We start from the raw sequence: 20,458 nt of genomic DNA, 5'->3' as shown, positions 1-20,458 counted from the left end.
ATAGATCATGTTTCAGATAATTTATCTTGCTTCTTCTAAGAATCAACTTTCGTTGCTCCAAAACAAATTACTAAACGAATATAATGGTGATTTGCGCTACAACATTCGCATCTTTTGTTTACTATTGCAACTTCTTTTTGATATGTTTTTAGATGTTTATTGCTTTATATTAATATAATAGCACCTTTCTACTGATTATTACACAACTTAATACCAAAAGAAGCGCATATATTTATAGTAACCCACCGTGGCAAAGCAGAATTCTCAGACTTTGCAACTATATTAACAAACAACAAAAAAGATTTTGGTTTGGTATTAACTATAATCATCATCATCTCCTTGACCTTGTCCCACCTACGTAGGGTCGGTGCACCAGGTTTCCGTACTCCAAATCAATCTGTCTGCCGTCATCTCCATTGTCACCCCCTTCTTGATCATGTCATCTTTCACGCAATCCATCCATCTTTTCCTAAGTCTATCTCTACCGGTGTACCTCCACACTCATACTTTTTTTTTTATAAGCGAAGGAGGCAAACGAGCAGCAGGAACATCAAAGTGTTTATCGACGCCCATGAACATCTGCAATACCAGAGAAATCGCCGATGCGTTCTCTTTACCACACGCGATTCTTCCCTCTTCATAATATACCCATAGCATGCTAACCTTTATGTTAACCTTGATATTAACCTTTGTATTAACTATCGAATATGTAATTTATTATTTTTTTTAATATAGATAAGCCAAGACAAAACGCCGCAGTCATAAAACGAAACTGATTTGTAAGCGTCTTAGAAACTTGATAGTCAATATGTAAACGAGACGAGTCATAAATTCACTAGAAACCACCACTGCATATTATAAGTAACCACTACTTTTAATTCTCGAAACAAAGTCATTGACTGCACTGTTTTGAACTCATATAAAGTTAATTATAACCAAAAATATGTTAAATACTTCTTCAACCTATGAAGGAAGCTTTCGTATACTTCAGCGTAACTTCGTATACTCTTAAAAGTGAAGTCCTCGAAACTGAAAGGACACAGACTGACTGGTTAACCACATCATTATCCGTCCGTCTTACCATGGGTTCCTGAGACCAAAATCTCAAAATAAAACGTACCGTCAACCATGTCATTATCTTTGAAAAAAAAAAAAAACAGAAAAAACAATTTTTTTTATACGGAGATTTTAGTTTCAGAAACCGACGGTTATTATTTAATTTATAACGCGTCATTATTTGGGAAAATCGGTTCTTTAAACAAATAGTCCCGTTGTCTACAATTTATAATTGGCAATGAAATATAGTAGTGGCTTTTTAGCCAGAAAAGAAATCGATATAAAACTGAGAGTTGCGGTTTTTAAGAAATTCGGAGCGTCTCAATAAAGTAAGCGAAGAGGTTCGTGGAACTATTGATTTGAGATTACAAGGTTCCCGAAAATCAACCCATAAACGTAGCGTCCCGAAACTTTCGGTCGTAAAAATACTGGCACACCTCAAATATATCTTGAATGTCTTTCTTTAAGACACCACATAAAACGTGTATCGATTTCAAGTTAAAACGTTGTTGGCTATTACAAAGATATATGGGTTTCGGTAACCACTAAAATAGATTCGTATTAAAATGTCTAGGGCGTCTCTAGATACATATCTTTCGCTTAAAACTATTTTTTGTGTTGCAGCCAAAATAGTTGATTATTAAGGATGTCTCTCAGTGATTTAGTAAATTAAAATCTGCACTAAGAAGCTGTTTAGGTAAAGGACTATAAGTGTGGGCATATCTTACTAATATGCAAATGCGAAAGTCTCCAGAACAGTTTAACCGATCGCGGTGAAATGCGCAGACGTAGAACATAGTCTGGAAGAACACATAGGCTACTTATTAAGTTTTTTTTAATTCCGCGAGGACCTAGTCGCGGGTGACAGCTATTTTGTAATATTTCCAAAATTTGTTTTTTGTTCCTTTTTGTTTTGTATATATTTAGACGTTAGTGCTCCTATTAAGAGGTATTTCATAAATCAAGTCAAATAGACCGCAATGACCTCGTACTCAGGAATGTAGGAATGGCTTCGATAGACTCAAGATAGGAATCTCAGATACGCCCTCCAATATTCTTAACCAGTAGCAGAAATAATTAATTGCATATTATATTCTGTAGCTATTTCAGGATAAGATATTTAGAACATCAGATAAGACATAAATATTGAGATTATAATATAGATATGAGTAAATATTTTAGATTTTTCATATCTACCTTTTTATCGATGGGACTGTAGGGGATGATGATAAGTTTGTTCTTTTTTTTTGTTAAATAAAGGAGTTTTGTCGCGAGGCGACCGTCTCAAAAGTTTTCAAGTGATACATTTAATTATATAAATTAATATTTAAATAACAGTTGCATGTACGAGTGTTTAGACAGTGCAAACAGAACCGAAGGTAGCTTATAAAATTAAGGTCTTTCAAGAAGTGAGCATATCTCTTTTTCGAAGGCCGGCAACGCATCTGCAGTTCCTCTAGTGTTGTAGATGTCAATAGCAGTTGATGTTCTTGGTGTTCTCGCTGCTCTTTTTCCCTACTCTTATAAAAAATAATCAATGAATTTTCTGCCATCTCTAGTAACCTTATAAACTAACATATTTCAAAATTTGACAGTGACATAGATACCAGATAACAGGGATAGAAAATACCAAATAGGGAGTAAGATCTCAGATTTATCTTGGTCAGTTCTTATATTTATTATCTACATTTTCTATCGCGAACGTGCTATGAATAATACGATGTGATACTCAAAGTATGAAGGTGTCATTTTATAAACTGACTTGAGCAACAATTTAAATGGGCATTTAGTTAATTATTCCTAGACTACTTTCTACGAGTATATGACAGGGCTGTACAGACGACTATTAAAGGTGTGCTATATTTAGACCGACTGAAAGACGGATTTGTTTGTGTTTATTAATATATGAAGCCTGATAAAGATAGATGAGTTGTAAATGCACCCAGAAGTTATATACTATTTCTAAGAAGTCTTTATACCTCTAACTTTGAAGCTTTTAGGAAATGTATAAAACATTGCATTAAAGATTATTTATTACATTCTTATAAGGAAAGAATGGGAAAGGGGAAGTGGAATTGACGGAAGAAGTGACACATAGGAAGGGCATGTATCCACATTCTGTGGCGTGTTCTCTTTCTGGCAACGCATCTGCAATAACGGATTTCTACGGTAAAGTCCGCTTGCTCGTTTCTCACCTTATGATATTAAAAAAAAACTATTACTATGTCTATTATATGATGTGACATTATATTATGATAATAAAACATATTATGTTGATATACTTAAAGTTGTATGCAAAAATAATTTGGATTTGGCACCCCTGCATAAACGATACATTGAGTTTGTGCTAACAGAGTGGTACACTGAAGTATTAAACACTTTAATATTCCATGATATAATTGTTTCGTTTAATTTCAACTTTCATATAGAAAGTGATTACATAAAATTTGCATTTAATATGACCATGTGTGTATTTAATTCTTATTTGATGTGAGTCTCTTTGTACATGTAATTGTTTCAATTAAATGTAATTTTATTTCTTTTCACTTTTCGTAATTTAATTTACATTTAAATTTGTTTTTAAATTGTTAAACATCAGTCTTATTGGTTAAGATAGGTTTTTTTTATTAACTCAATGCTATTATGTGTTCGATCGTAAAAGAAAAATAAGAAACAAAAGTAAACGAAGTAAAATTTCTTAATATTTTCAAACTTATAAACAATTTGTTATTATACGATTAAGGCAGCAAAAATGTATGAGAGGAAAAAAGGATAGAACATATTATGCTGACTCTTAGGTTCGAGAGATGCTTTGTTAACTTTTCCACCATGTTAAAATATATATAAAAAGATACGAACACTTCGCCTTCGCAACGTAAATCTTAAATATCTTAAAATTCGTTAACGAAGCGGGTTTATTATAGCGAAGCTTGCTTGACCTAATTTCGCTACAACCTTAATGAACCTGTGAGCAATGAACCACATCTGCTCCGGCACTTAATTTTAATGTTCATAATAGTGGGTCAGATTTCTTACTGATTTAAGCTGCCTATTATTCAACGCCTATTGAATATAATATATAATATGCTGTCCTTATTCTTTGCGAACACTGAGATGCCTTTATGTATGTATGGCGTGACAAGAAGAGATATTGTGTGGAACTTTGTTTATTAAAGGAAGTTTGAAAGTAGTGCCATTAATGGAGAAATTAAGAAGCAAAAGGTTAGCGTGGTATGGACATATGCATGGTGAAGATCACATATCTGCTGACCCTCCATAAGGACAAAGGTAGGATGATGATGATTCTGACAATGACACACTTTCTATGGTCAATAAAATAATATGGGATGTCCTTAATAGGAAAAGTAATCGCGATTCGAACAATTTGGGCCTTCAAAATAGTTTCTTCACCATCATCTTACCTGTTATTTTGCCACTCTATGTGAAAGCACACCACGCTTTAGTATAGTAGTATCTATTTTCCATCATTTCAGTTGTTGCTATCTTCTTGATCATGTCAAGCCATCTCTTTCTACGCCTATAAATAATAGTTTATCAACAAAAAAAAAAAAACTTGAGAGGTGTCAAGGGACACCCGGATGGAACGAAGTTCCTTTCTATTAATTAGTGCAGGAATCAATGTTTATTCTATGAATAAAAAACTTAAGTCTTCACAAGAAGTACATTTTATTTCTATGAATTTTCGTTATATATTGTCACGTCGTTGCCATGGTGAAGTAGCGCTCATTCGTCGTTAACATACTTACTATAGCAAAAAGTGTCGTGACAACTTTTCGTAAGAATTTTTTCCGTCTAGCCCCCTTTCACAACGCGCGATAAGGAACTTCGTTCCAATAAAAATCGTTTCAATGACATTCACAGTATTTTGTAGAATACTCGTAGTATCAATTCATTTTAATCGAACTAGAAGTTTCAGAAATATATTTCTTAGGTAGTTGATGCTCTATGTATAATCAAATAACAGTTAAGTTAATTTTTAATCTGTCTCATTAAAGTTTTCCGGTAGTTAACTAGATAGGTATAATCTTATAAACTCTAATAGACATTAATCTAAGTAATTTTATTCTAACATGGTAGCAATAAAAGCGCTTTACGTCTAAATATGGCTTAAGTGCGATAAGTGGTGAGCCTGTCTGATACTTTTATTGGTTTTCATGTTACAGAGTATATCTGTGATTTCTATTAAATAAAAGACGTAAAAGTTGGATTTATGTGACGATTGATATGTTTTTTATATGCGTAAGAATGGCATAGAAATACATAGTACTTGCGCTATGAGAAATTTTATATGTACTGGTACTTAGGCCGCAGGTACGAAATTAACAACGAGCGGGATAATGCGACGGGCGGAGTAGGGCGATGTTAACAAAAGTAGTACTCCGCTCCCGCTCGTTTTGTGCAAGTCGCTGTATTGTCGTATAATTTTGATTACATCACTCCGCTTCACCTTCGTCAGTCACTTTCGTGCACACAGCCTAAACCTATTTACAAGAATTTTAAGTACTTTAATATTTGATATTTTAATATTTATTTAAAAAAAGTGCAAAATACAGTCATATTTTAATACAATTTCATAAGCTGCCATATAAAAATACATATACAGAAAAAAAACAATTTCACCCAACATTCGTCGTCGTTACTTCAGTTTTCGCTTTAAGTTTTAAAGACATATAAGTCCTGTCTATCAGTTAAACTTCATCATAAATTTCCTCCATATAGGCAGTCTATTATAATTTCATAGTATTTTCCTCGTGTATAGAGCGAGCTAGACACGTTTCTATTTAAACGGCTTGTAGGTAAGGCACGATTGCGTTTGATTGGTTTATTACACACACTATCGGATATCGTACCAGTGACCTATTTTTGTGATGAACCAGTTGCAATTGTTTTAAATGAACGCCATGTATAGTGAAAATTGTTACACCTAATTATTCTTATTTTTATCCAACTGCAACTTGTGTAACGGGTATGAAATGCTAGGACGTTATTCGAAACAACAAGAGAATAGAGTTACATCTCTTAGTAGGTCTCATGAGACTTGTAACTGTTTTCGTCGTATCGGTCAGAATGTTCGTTCAATTTTAATCAGCTAGTCGGTTTTTAAGAGTGAGGCATTTCATTTGTATTATACCCGAAGTGTCATTCGGACCTGTGGTTTTTTAAACTAATTACAAGGTCAAAAATTTAGTATTTGTATTTTGTTATTAATATTATTAATAATATTTAGTATTGTGTTATTAATATTCCTCAGATTAATAATTCTCATTGCAAGATTAATATTGATGAGCACACACAATATTAATCTTAAGATAGATTCGGAATGACGTTGTCATTAATCAACAATACATTATTCATGTATAAACGTAACACTCGTGTCAACAAACACGTTATAGCAGAGACTATTGTCTCACGTGTAACATGTAACATCATGTTACAAACAAGGGAAAGTGAACCACATTGATACTGCGCAGCTGTCAATCAAATTGTATGAGAAAGCTTTCGACTCTTTCAACTTGTCAAAATATTATGACGAATTCGAAGAAAGTCTTGAACAATGATGCGATGACAGCTGTATTACGCCTAGTGAGAGATGACAAGCGACAGGTTCCATATGCATTCTGTTTGTGAATTTATGTGAAGCTTTCGGTTTCCGTTTTCTTTTGTAATGATACTTTGAATAGTTCCTACTTTTGTCTTGTACAGTCGCGCACAAAGTAATTAGGTTAAAAACTTTTCATAACACAAAATTTACGTGCAAACATAATTATCTGACTGTACCATATTTGTTATGTTAAATTATAAATAAAATCGTTTTTTTTTTCTTCAATAACATCGACATTTTCGAAAACAATATATCATACACAATGCAAAATTATATCTGTATGCCATAGATTTATGTCATGTCTATAACATATATAATTCATGAGTGTATTACACAATTCAAATACGAACAGGGCATGTAATTTACATATGACCCACATAAGTGCATATTCTGAATGTGTATAATATGTAAAAGTTGCATGAAACATTCATTTGTTATGAATATATGAAATGATTGTAAGTTATTGTTTTTAGTTAGCAAATCTATATATATATAAAAGAAAGTCGTGTTAGTTACACCATTTATAACTCAAGAACGGCTGAATCGATTTGACTGAAAATTGGTGGGCAGGTATTTTAGAACCAGGAAAAGGACATAGGATAATTTTTACCCCGTTTTCTATTTTTTATTCCGCGCGGACGGAGTCGCGGGTAAAAGCTAGTTGTGAATATAAACTAAATCGTGTTAGGCCCGTCGTACACAAGGCAAAGTAAATCTTTGAATACCGGAGATTTTAGTCGCGAAAGGCTTCGCTGATATTTTCTTCTCCAGATCGTCGTGATAAAAGTAGCTGCAATTTTCAAGATGGCGGAGCAAATCTTTACAGTTGATATGTATTCGCTATGTACGTACTGACCAAATAGATGGTTCATGTCGAAGACTCAACGTAGTGTATACGGTGTACAACGCGATTCTAGTCTTGTCTATTCTATATAATCTTAGTTTTGATAAATTACGTTGCCTTACTTGGCCTTACTTGAAGTACTCTTAAAGTACTTCAAGTAAGGCAACTCTTTGAACTGCATTCGCTTTTATCCCTATTCGTTTTATAATTTGCTACCAATGAGTTTTATTTGTTGTAATCTTATACTTTGATGTAACTATTATTTGGATTCATCCCTTCTATGAAAATATACTTTTAATCTGTTGGTTGATAAATCTCCATCCTAGCTTTTTAATTCGACAAATCAATTCAAAATTGATTTATTTTTATCACGAAGTAGTCGAAAATCAACATAAATAAATCAAGCCAAAATAAAACTTACTTTTTTACATCGTACACGTAAGGTGCGAAATCGTAAAGTTACCTTAAATATCTTATTTAAAATTCATCAATGCTGTAAATATTGCGAATGGAATTACGCGTAAAAACAGAAACATGATCAGTACAACATTGCAAAGATTGTTTGCCATATTGAAGTCAGTGTAATAGGCCCTTATACAGTACCTTACCATAATTAACTTTCGAATTTGTAATGGCAGTTTTTACGAGTAAATTAACACGGGTTAAGAGTTTTACTTTCGTTCTTATATCGCTTTAGGCGAGTTTGTAGCGAAAGCTTTTTAATACCAAATACTGGCCGCGTCATGGCATTTGATATTTTGTTTGAAACGTGTAAGTTTTTAATTAATTAGTGACGAAATGAAATGTTTTTTGTATAAATTCCGAAATTATGTAAACACCAGAAGAGATCTAAATGTGATCTATCTAATAGTAATCTTACTAATATTATAAATGCAAATGTTTGGATATATGGTTAGATGTGTGTTAGAAGGTATCTCCAGAATGGCGGCATGGATCTCACTGAAGTTCGGCATAGATGTAAAACATAGCCTGGAAGAACACATAAGCTACGAATTAAGTTTTTTTTTTCATTCCGCTCGGTCAAAATCGCAGGCAAAAGCTAGTCTAATATTATTATGTACTCCGTTTATTTATGATGAATGTCACCTAATTCTTCAAAGCAGTTTAAGCTCAAATCTCATACCTTTTAAGAAATTACTGGCTTTTCCATTGGAAAAAATACTAGTATCTACAATTACGATCTATTAAAAGCTTAACGTCTAAAGATAACGCACTTGCAACTAACGCTTATAATTCAAGTGCATATTTTCCAATAAACGAAAGTACGTTTTCACTTGATCGATGGTCTCGAAGTAATGATGGGCTGCGATGTGCAATTAACTTGCGCAAGGGAATCGTGACCAATGGTTCTGACATGCTTGTACGTCCGTCAAAAGGTACTAAGTTTCCTATGGTTTACTTTGTTGTCTCTTAAATTGGTTGAATAGACTCGGATAGTTAATTATCTACTATTTCTGTATTCTATATCGCTTGTCGCGAATGTCTAACGCATCCTTTTGCATGCGCATGCGCATGCGCTAATCGATCGAAGTAAAATACAATTTTTAATTGTCTATTTATAATAACAATCAGTTGCGGTTCTTTGTCACCTATTGACACAGTATATAGGAATGTTAAATAAGTCATGAGAACAATGTCCCTCAATCAGTGTCCGCAAAAACAATATCTGACACTAATGAACGTGTTAGTCGCGTTCCTATTTCTCAAGAACTCATCTAATCACCTTTTTAACGTCACTTGATTGAGAATTATTAGGAATTAATAGAGTTCGAATGTCACGCCTTTAATACTGGATCTTAGTTTGTTACGCTATTACCTTACTTTACCGTGGGATTCTGAGACTAAAAATCTCCGTTTAAAACATAATGTTATCTCGGTTTTGTCAAAGATAACGATAGGGATGACGATATGTTTTTACAGAGATTTCGTCCACGGAGAATAAAAAAAATATAGTAATAAATATAGCTTATGTCACCCAGAGATAGTGTAGCTTCCAAACAGTGAAATATTTTTACAAATCGGTTCAGTAGTTTCGTAGCCTATTCAATGCAAACAAATAAACAAACAATCAAATACTTCCTTTTTATAATATTAAGTGTAGATAAAATGCTTTGAAAGCGTTTCTATTCTTAAATTTAAGAGATTTTAAAACATTTTAAAATACGGTAGCAAGAAACAAAATCGAAAGGTAAGAGAAAATGATAGAGTTTAAGTTTTAAAACTGTGCTCAATTTCCCGTACCCTGAATTATCCAAGCGTTGCTTTGAAGCTACTAACTCCGTAGGAACTCTCTGAATTGAGTCGGAAAACAATTTTCAAACGTAATCTACCAGAAATGTCGTTTGTATATAATAAGGAAACTGTTTCAAAGATTGAAAACGTCCATGCTTCTTTTGACATTCTAAAGCATTTTGCGGTCTGCTCTGCGCTTATTATTGTCTCACAAATCATGTTGAGATGTTTTAATAATATTTTTCTATGTTTTCTTTAAAAATAAAAAGAAAACCTGGTTCAAATATAAACATTAAGTAAATTCGTCATCCAGTTTTGGCTGTTCAAATTCTTCTAAGAAATTTTAACTCTATCTTTCAACTAGTCAAAGTTTGGTTGAATTTTTTAATAATGTTATTAAGCGTAGCTTGCATAAGAAAGACTAATTACTTATTGGTAGCTTTAATTCCATAAAAGCGTATTTAGCTTACTTTTTTCAGATACTATTTTATGAATCATCTTTAAAAATTCATTTTTACGGTTACAAATTGATTTACAATCGTTAACAGTTCCTTTATTACCATACCCGAGTGCTTTCGTACGTTGGTAACACTGGGGGTTTGTTATCGCTTTGGTTGGCAACACTGGTGGTTTCGGTGTTATCGCTGTGTGCCACTAAACTAGTACCACAATCTGATATGGAAACTGGAACAGTGAAAAAATCAACAGGAGAACTTGCATAGTGTATTGTTTAGAAAACTATATAAAATATGAATATCGATTGACTGTATTTTGCATTTATAGACAACATAATTAGCATTTGATTGTTCGTTTCATTGCCGTGCATTTTTAATAGTATTAAAGAGTTTTCTTCGTTATGATAATCGTCATTTGAATTTTGATAAATATTTATCAAAGATCATTTAATTTTTTTGCTTAAAAACTATTCGATTGTTTTCTATAATTACTTCACCATTAGAATGTAACATTAACAAAATTAATTCCTGAGTAACATAACTGTATTACTCAGGAACGATGTAACACATGTATTAAATATTAAAAAAAAAAATAATATCGGGACCGACCGCTAATCATTTTAAAAACTAGTACCATAAATAACTTTAATCGTTATAAGACTGTCATCTTATGTTTTATCTGGTTCCTTTGCTGTGGCTTTTTCAATAATCTCGCAAAATAATTCCATTGCCCATTTAAAAGCTTAATGCATTTTGATCTATATTGACCATATCAGGCTTACATTCGCCTTACTTACATTAATTACCTGCAATCTACACACGAGAACATAACAGAGGAGTGGACAGTGCAGTTCTGCTATGGTTTGAACGCATACGTACTGTCAAAACAGTACTATTTGTATGCGTGTGACTGCTCTACGTTCCTGTCCTCTTGTGATTTGTAATAAGCGTTTAATGGACAGGTAAGTGATAACGTGTAAATGCTTACTATATTTACGATTGCAGTCATCAACATAAAGCTTAATAACTGGTTCGAACTAAACCATGCCAATACGATAAAGTCTTGCCGCTTTGAATTATTTGTGGTGCATCTATACGATTATAAGCACGCAATTTTATGACTAACTGTCACACTCGGAGATTTAAAATTGCCACTTAGTTTAGCCGTTTAGTGTAATCATTACATCAGCACTAAGAGTATGTTTTTTTTATTTTGAAATATTATACTTTTTAGTATAGACAAGACAATATATTTTTAGTTATAGACACTTCTTAATATTGAAAATTTTAATGATTTTGATTTTTCGAATTTGAAATTTCAGTATTCAAAATAACACATATATTCTGAATACTTAGAAAAATAGAGAAACGTTATATTAAATAGGAAAAATTATGTGGCAAATGCTGGCAATTGTACAGGTTACCTGAATTCTTTAAAAATAAATTATATCTATCAATAAAGATTAGCCTGTTTATAATGAATTATTGACTTGATTCAAACAAGATTAACCGAAATTAACTCCTAATACGATTCTTTAAGCAATATTAAATCGAAGATAAAGCTCGCATCACAGTTCGTCTCTTTCAATAGGTAATTGCGATTCTCTGCAAATCTAAGGCCAAGAGCGGAAGGTGGCGGATTTCATTTGGGGAAGTAATTTACTGAAAGAAAACGTTTTTAGCTGTCTAATCTTTTTATATCCACTTTGATGAACCTTACTTTGATATTGATATAACGTAAGCTTAGATAATATACGTTATTGTAGACCGGTGAATCTGAACATGGTTTAGTACTTTATTTGCTGTTCTCTGTTCTGTTCTCATTCAGATTCCTCTATTATACTCTATTCCTATAATCCTAGCTTCTTCTTCTTCTTGAAGTGCCTCTTCGACTAGCGAAGGTTGGCGATCAGTTCTCCATATTTTCTTTTGTCTCTTGCAAGGCGAAATAGTTGGGCGGCACTGGTAACCCCTGTCCACTCTCGGATGTTGCGCAACCAGGATTTTTTTCTGCGACCAACACTCCTTTTACCGGGGACTTTTCCCATCAAGATGAGTTGGAGGAGTTGAGCTAGTAAGTCGTAGGTATCTTCGATCGGGATTTTAGTTTTTAAATCAACAAATAGTGATATTTCATGTGTGTTTATTTTATTTTGGCTCTTTAAAGGTTACTTATATCCCGTTGTTTTTGCTCTCATAGTAAACTTCCTGGTCTCTATCCTTACCCACTCACCTCGGTTCGGAATATCAGGTACTCGTCCTCCAGATACATGTGTCTTCCGTCTTTTGAGTCTACACTCCCTTCTTAATGCTGTTACCTTTCACACAATCCATCCATATCTTGATAGGCCTACCCCTATCGGTGTTCTCATCCACATTAATATTTATAGTTATTCAAACTTATCAGTTATATAACAGTATGTTTGTTACAGGTGTGGTTGTGATGAAATGGTGGTGTACGGTGGCGCTGCTGGCGCTGTCGGTGGCCCCCCGCCGCGCCGCGCCCCGCGCCGCCATCGGTGAGCAATTCTACAGTGAGCATTCCTCTTTGCACTTTATTCTTTTCACTAACTAGGCGAGAACAAAACATAGACGACTTCGTATAATTGTATACAGGAGACACATTACTTAAATTACTCGGCCTCCAACACAAAAGATCGCCAACATATTGGTTTAATCTTTCAACAAGAGCTTATGTCAACATTGAGAAAATTAATTTTTAGGTTATCTTTTAAAGACCTTTTTAATTTTTGGTAAATTTGCGTATAAAAGAAAGCACAGTCCAAAAGTCTTGGTCGTGATCTTGTGTATAATTATGCATAGTATGAACGAACATGTTAATGTATTCCTAATTAAGGGGATGATGCGGTACATTTTGAGCTCTAATAACTTCCATTAGAACCCATTTTGACTTACTACATGCGAATAATTTTAACAATTATATCACGTTACACGAGGATACAAGGGGAAAGTAATAAAGGATAATTCTGAGGGCGGATTTGTCGCTACGTGATAAGAAAATTCAATTGAATACATATAAGTAAATCGATTAATTTTACTTTCACACAAAGGTAGTAGACAATTCAGTACTGCTCTATGGTTTGTTTTGACTTTGAACACATACTCTTTGTATACATTCTATTGCTAACTCTGTTGTTTTCAATGAGAGTAAGAAGGATGGCAATATTATCGTAATATGACAGATTATATTCACCGTTACTGTGACCGTTGTTGTGACCAACAGTATTGTTCTGTCTCAGGGTTGTGCGTCAAACTACACTGTCCTGTATTACCACATTTTTCTACCCTCGTGTGAATCTAGCATTAGAATGCAAAATCCGAAGTCTCGTCTGTGATTTGTTTTCTTCCCACTTATGATCACTAATCACGTACTTTAACTTGACTCAAATTTTGCATAAGCGGGTTTTCTTATGCACATATATTTATTTACTGTATTTTCTCACGTTCCTATTTATCGCTTGTACACGTCTTTCTGTCAAGTTAAGTTACTGGTTATTATTCTTTAACTTTATGTATAATTACTTTAATTAAATGCTTAACTGTTAGCTTAAGTTGTCGACAACCGACTAACTAGTCTTAAGTTGAGCTAATTTTATTGGTTTATTTACCATGACGTGTGACTGTAAAATTCATTTAATTTTCATAATGTAAGGTGTCAAACAAGCAAACGGTCACTGAATTTGTCAAAATAGAGAAGCGATCGGTGCCCATAGACATCCGTAATTGCGTTGCCTACCTTTAATCGGCGGGCCCCTCCTCCGTCAATTAAAGGATGCACTGAAAAAGAACATTTCCCCGTAGTGTTTATACCTCCAAATCCACTTCTCATTTCATTCAATTCATTGTAAGAAGAGGACGGGGAAAAGGACTAAAATTAGGCCCCTGACCGGCATTATCACTAAAGGAAACCAACCACTAAAGGCAAGGCAAAGGCACCTTCACAACATTGTAGAAATAAATTTTGTTTCAAGACACATTTACTGTACCTAAGTTATCCATTACGAGAATCTTGTTTGCAAGCAATGTATCCAGTATAAACCTCCCTTGACATTTTGCAACAAAGAAAACATTTTACAGTTCAATCTTTCACTGCCTGTTATCGTTCTACGCTATAAAAGCTGAATTAAGTTTAGCTCTGTTTATTGCTCGAAGCGTACGGAATATCTCAAAGAATTTGATGGCTCTTAACACTTTAACATCGAATCAAGTATTGGATCAAAAGGCGAGTTGATATAATGTAAAAGAAATTAAAGATATTGCGGATTTAATGGTCCGTCATATTTAATTTAGGGTAACATTGACGAGATTGTGATGTTTTTTTTTTTATATCATAAGGTGGCAAACGAGCAAACGGCCACCTGGATTCGACCGCCGCCCGTTGCCCATAGAAATCCGCAAATGCAGATGCGTTGCCTACCTTTAATTAACGGAGAAGGGGACGCACAGAAAGAGGATATTTCTCCTGCCTATGCGTCTACTCTTCCGCCAAATCCACTTCCCCTTCCCATCCTTTCCTATTAAGAAAAAGGTGGGTAGGGAAAGAGGACTAAAATTAGGCCCCCGGTACCACACTCATCAGACGAAACGCGAAATTCCTTCCACTTCACGCCTGTCTTCTGTGTGGTCGTTGTATTTCACCGGTCGACCCGGCCAATTCGTGCACCCAACCAATATTGTTGTTACGGGATCTACCACTGTTAATGTGATGTTATTGACTGATTACGTATTTGTACTATGCGTGCGTAATATGAAAACACACTTCCATCTTAGTAATAGCAAGCGACAGTGATACTATAAAATATTAATCTTTTTTAAAGAATAAAACTGTTGATACTGTTTTGTCTCATGTTATAGCCACCGAGTTGTAAAATTTATAAAAAACTAGCTGTCGCCCGCGACTCGATCCGCGCTGAATTAAAAAAGTAATAAGTAGCCTGTGTGTTCTTCCAGAGTATATTCTTTGTCTGTGCCAAACTTCATCAAGATCCGTTGGGCCGTTACGGAGATACCTTCAAACAAACATCCATCCATCCATCCAACCATCTAAACAAACGTATTTATAATTTTAGTAAGATTTAAATCTCATCTGGATAGTAAAGAGTGTGATAAAGTTTTTATCCAACAATTGTGTATGTAACCAAATTATGTATAAAATAAAAAAAATATATTTCATATAGTGAATGTCCCGCGTGGGATATAGCAATCTGTCTTGTTTGAATTAATGTTATTTATCTAAGGGCAATGGTAATGTTTCCATGTAACTTATGAGGGTGCTCCGAATTTCCTCTGAATAATTGAAAGTTCGCCAAGTGAAAGGAAAATATAAAATTCCCTTTGTTTGAAAACAGATACAAATGTACAATGAACTTTATATTATTTACGAAATTTATGAAGAGTAAAAAATTTAATATATTTGAGCATTGAAATTATTTTTTTTTCAAAGGAGATTGTCAAATAAAAAATGGCTTTTTGCAAATTCAACTTAATATATATACTAATAATTACACTGCTAAAATTATTTAATCCATTTAGTATGAATCTTTGTAATATCTGTTATTATTAAAAAAAAGACAAATGAGAGCCAAATGAATTGTAGTTTGACAGCATTAATTAAAATTGAACAACTCGTTTGACAAGATTATCATTACTTTCAGTTATTAAGTAGCCATAGCTTAATAGACAAGGATGCATAATGTGGGAACCGGCTTATCTAATAAATTAAATTAATTGTCATTATTTATATCGATAATAAAATAAAAAAAAATCGGCGGTGAAAAGTGAAAACACTTTCTTGCTTCTCTTTACGCTTTATATGAGTCATAAATAAAGGTTAGGGTTACCATATTATGACGCTGTATTGTGGATTAGATTTACAACAAAAAATTGTATTTTCACTTAGTGTTGATATCAAAATATTATTTTTTTCACCTTCATTTATTTTACATGTATTCAACTGTTTTTTATTTGATTTTATGTTTTTTACTGTTTCTGTCATTATACTTGTAATGAAACGTTTAATTTTGGTTAGTTACAGTGTAATTTCTATTCAATTGTTATTGAAATTTTCACTTTCAAATGACGTGATAAATTTTAACGACATGTAATGAAATATATTTTTCAATGTAATTTGATTTTTTTAAGGCGAATACGTAAATGATTGTTAAAATACGTTGTCGAAAGCTTTCTCTGTTTGTGTTACTGCGATGTTTACGTCCAAATAACTTTAAAATTTTACGACGCACTTCGCTGTAAATGTTTCTTTTATTGTTTGTTTTATATCTGGTCAGCGTATAAGTTATACCGACTCAGATTTTAGAGCATGTGTGTATTTGTGTAATTATTTATTTATTATAAAGGTTAAGTAATTTGTCTCTTTGTGTATCTGATTAAGAAAATTAAGTATATCTTTTTAATTTTTAATTTCGACGGATCCTACGTAAAGGTCGTAACTCGTTTTTTGGCCAAAATTACTTTGAAAAAATTTCGAAATGTTAGGTTACCTATAACACCTGTCACTTTCATTTGACCTTTCGTATTTTAGTCATCACCCATGCCGTTAATCTGTACAATTATGTAATTAAAATCCAATAATCACGTCGCTTGAAGATTTATTCGGGTCGTGTCCGGGAAAGCCGAGTTCAAGTGTAAACTGTGAGAGACGATAAAGTGACAGCTGTAAATTATGTGTATTTTTTTTTAATCAATCTTCTATATAAAATAAGTAATTGACTGTCTCGCTGATATATCAAGGCTTAATCCAACTAGACCCACACGGATATCTGATGGAATTAGTGAAACTTTTTGTACATTTGCAACATTGCTTTTAAATAATGCGTTTAAATATTTTAATCCAATTTTGTTACATTATTTGATAAGGTTTTTATTAGAAAATCTTTATGTATTTATTAAGATAAAAAGCTATTAATATGTGCACTGTCATATCATATAACATTAGCTAATAAATGTTACTTAATACCTCTTACAAAGACAGTATCTAGGTCAGAACAGACGTGATCTGCGTACTGAATTGTCACTATACGTTTTGTCATCCATAAGTATGACTACAGTATATGATTCAACGTAATATTAAATGTGTCTTAACATTTGTTATGCTTGGTTGCAAAGAAGTCGAATATTTTACATAATTTGTTTAACGACAACTGGGAAAAAATTGAACGTCGATTTATTGACAAAAATTCTATGCTTAACACAGTAGCATCTTTGAATCTATGGTTTTTTTCTGTAGAATTAATTTAAACAAAATTGTTAGTAATATTGATTGCGGGAGTTCATTGGATGCGGGTGGCATAGGACCGGGCATTGTGGCAATCTTTGGGGGAGGTCTACGTCCAGCAGTGGACGAAATGTTAGCATTTAAACTAGTTTAATCATTCCGTTTAAAAAATTTTTTGCTTTTCAATGTAGCCTAAAAAAAAATCAGGAGATTTCTCTTGATTTTTATTATTAGAAAAATTTATAAAGCTAGTGTGTACCATTTTTGGACCTCATCATCACTTCACCGGGTTGGATCGTGGTCAAGCGCTAGCTTTTTCAACAGAAATGAAAAAATCTACTATTTTATTACTTTGACAAGGTTGTTAAGTGAGAGTTTATCAACGCATACATCACTGTGACTAAAACAACTTACGTAGTTAAATATAAAAGTTGAGTGCAACATTTTTAAAACTTCAGTAAGCTATCAAAGAGCATTAAAATTCTTGATATATGAACCATCAAAGTTTTTACCTTAATAAGTTGGCTGCGTTAAAGAAATACAAATAAACAAAGTATTGGTCAATGCACTGATGCGTCAGTTTACTCATTGGACTTTCCATGAGTCAAAACAACGCATTTACGAAACCTTGTATCCGCAATATATAACTTGTTGTGTAACATTTTCAATGAAAAAAAGTGATATTCCAGAGTTTGCCACAAAGTAATACTGGTATAATATAAATATTTGTTCGTTATCTTGCATACTTGTGGAATAATATAAAATATTAACAATGTACCTAGCACGAATGTTTGTATTAAAATTTGTGCAGCGCCCCCTATCGGGCATAAAGTATACCAAAAATCTAATATTAATTTTTAACATAATTGACGATGACGATACAAAGGCAATTGTCACAATTTTTCGTACTAAGACCATAGAACTTTCAGAAAACTTAACTGACTTTTGGATAAATTTACGCAACTGTTTTATACTAGATATATTTTATTGTTGCGTTTGTATAAGCCAGTGATTCTCAACCTTTTTTTTTGTTGCGGCACATAATTAATGATTTGAAAATTTGGCGGCATACAAAGAAAAAGATAAAAGTTATTTACTTACTACAACACACTGCATAAATAGTTTATCAACTGTATAAAAATAATTGTATCTATATGACATTTCTAGGCGCTATTTTTTTTTTCAACTATTTTTCTGTCATTGTTCTTTTATGCGAAGAAATACAGACACAGTGTGCGTGTGCAGCAAGTCAGCGAAAGTCAAAATTTGGCGGCACACTTTTGAAATTTGGCGGCACACAAAAGTGCCGCGGCACAGTGGTTGAGAATCACTGGTATAAGCCCTTAAATAGTAAGTAGTACTGTTACTTCAGTAAGCTAAGATATAAAGTTGAATATATTACTATAAAATCACAATCAATCACGAGGCACAGATCATCGGTTGTGTTCCGCTCACCAACTTTCCACATGTACAGGTGAAACGGTTTGCACATGGCGGAAATCCTACAATTATGCCCTATGGCTGTACATTTGCTGCGTAGCCGATCAATACACATCTAGATATAATATTTGAGAAGAAGATACACTAGAAATGGGTTTCGTTTGAATAATAATAATTATATTGAATTAAAAAATATCCTGCTTTTTGTTTGTTAAATCAAATATCTCACACTTAACACTTTTAATCATTAAAGTAGTAACAATAGCAATTTTTTTTACCATGGTAAGTGTAAAAACACTATAGTTTAGTAGACATATTAAATACTTGAGTGATGTTTAAATAATCGTAATAATCTTATTTTAAAACTAAGAGATGCAATAATTCTTTTATATGGCTTTGGCCTAGTCGCTTCTGTTATCATTATAGCATTTTGTACTTAGGAGACGAACTGTCTGCCGCGCGAGATTTCACTCGCAATCCAGTCCGAAGCTTTTTAGAACACCAGACGTATTGCTTGACCTCTAAGCTTTGTAATAAGTTCTAAGCTTTCATATAGTTTTAGTTTGTAGAATTTATTTTTTTAAATATATAACCTTAAGGCTTATTATAATGTGTATATATTACTAATATTATAAATGCGATGGATGGATGTATGTTCGAAGGTATCTCTGGAATGGCGTAGAACAGTCTGGAAGAATACATAGGTCACTATTTTTTTTTTAAATTCCTCGCAAACGGAGTTGCGAGTGTCAACTACCATGCAGCCGTTTTAGACATACCTTCTAACAAACATCCATCCACCGCATTTATAATATAAGTAAAATTTATAATAAGCCTTAAGGTTATACAATCAATCTAATCAATATGAGTAAAATATACATAGGTTAAAAATTATCACAACGTAATTGCCGAAAAGCGAGTTAACAATCACTTTCGTTGACCGACAATCGTCGTAGGGCGAGGTACTTTTAAGTTTACCTCTTGTATTGAAGTACGGGGACATTATCGTAAACTTTCACTGTTTGACCACGTTGACTATGTGTTTATTAACACAACATGCATAGAGTACTTACATAGTTACCTTTATATGGGTAGTACTTTGTATAGACCTTGCTACAAACTTTTTTCAAAACCTTATCAGCTGGAAAAGATTGAATCTTTCAACTTGTATATCTTTACGAAAAGTGTGAGATCTAGATTCTAATTAATCATTTACTAGAAAAAAAAGTTCTTACTTTCCTCATTTAATGATTACAAATTAAAAAAAATGTATTTTTTATTACGATACTAGCTTCCATCTTTCTTTTTTTATTGTTCTTTATTGTGATATTTGATTTAGTATTCATTTACTTTTACGTGTTAACGAAATTTTCTTCAAGTCAACGATGAGACTCTTGACCTTTCTTACGAAAACACTTAAATAAATCGAACATCTCAAATGTCAAGAGGGAATTAGTCAATACAATTTCCAATATTGGATTCTGAAGAAGAACATCCGTATTTATTGTACATTTTTTGTAGCTGAAAGTGTA

The 20,458-nt window shown here is 33.0% G+C and overlaps 1 protein-coding gene across 2 annotated transcripts in view; it reads left to right on the top strand.

Annotated features, from left to right (window-relative positions):
- Positions 1–20,458, top strand: part of LOC106718891 (serine proteinase stubble) — a 77,707-nt gene that overhangs the window by 31,389 nt on the left and 25,860 nt on the right. The window contains exon 3 of one of the 2 annotated variants that reach the window (XM_045679928.1): positions 12,664–12,750. In XM_045679928.1, the coding sequence (XP_045535884.1) occupies positions 12,664–12,750 (87 nt within the window). Of the gene's footprint in view, positions 1–12,663; positions 12,766–20,458 lie in introns of both variants that reach the window. The other variant, XM_045679927.1, reaches the window with a different exon arrangement.

This window comes from Papilio machaon, chromosome 11 (genome assembly GCF_912999745.1).
Source record: "Papilio machaon chromosome 11, ilPapMach1.1, whole genome shotgun sequence".
In the NCBI taxonomy this organism is placed as follows: Eukaryota; Metazoa; Arthropoda; class Insecta; order Lepidoptera; family Papilionidae; genus Papilio; species Papilio machaon.
This window is presented reverse-complemented; position numbering and strand designations above follow the sequence as displayed.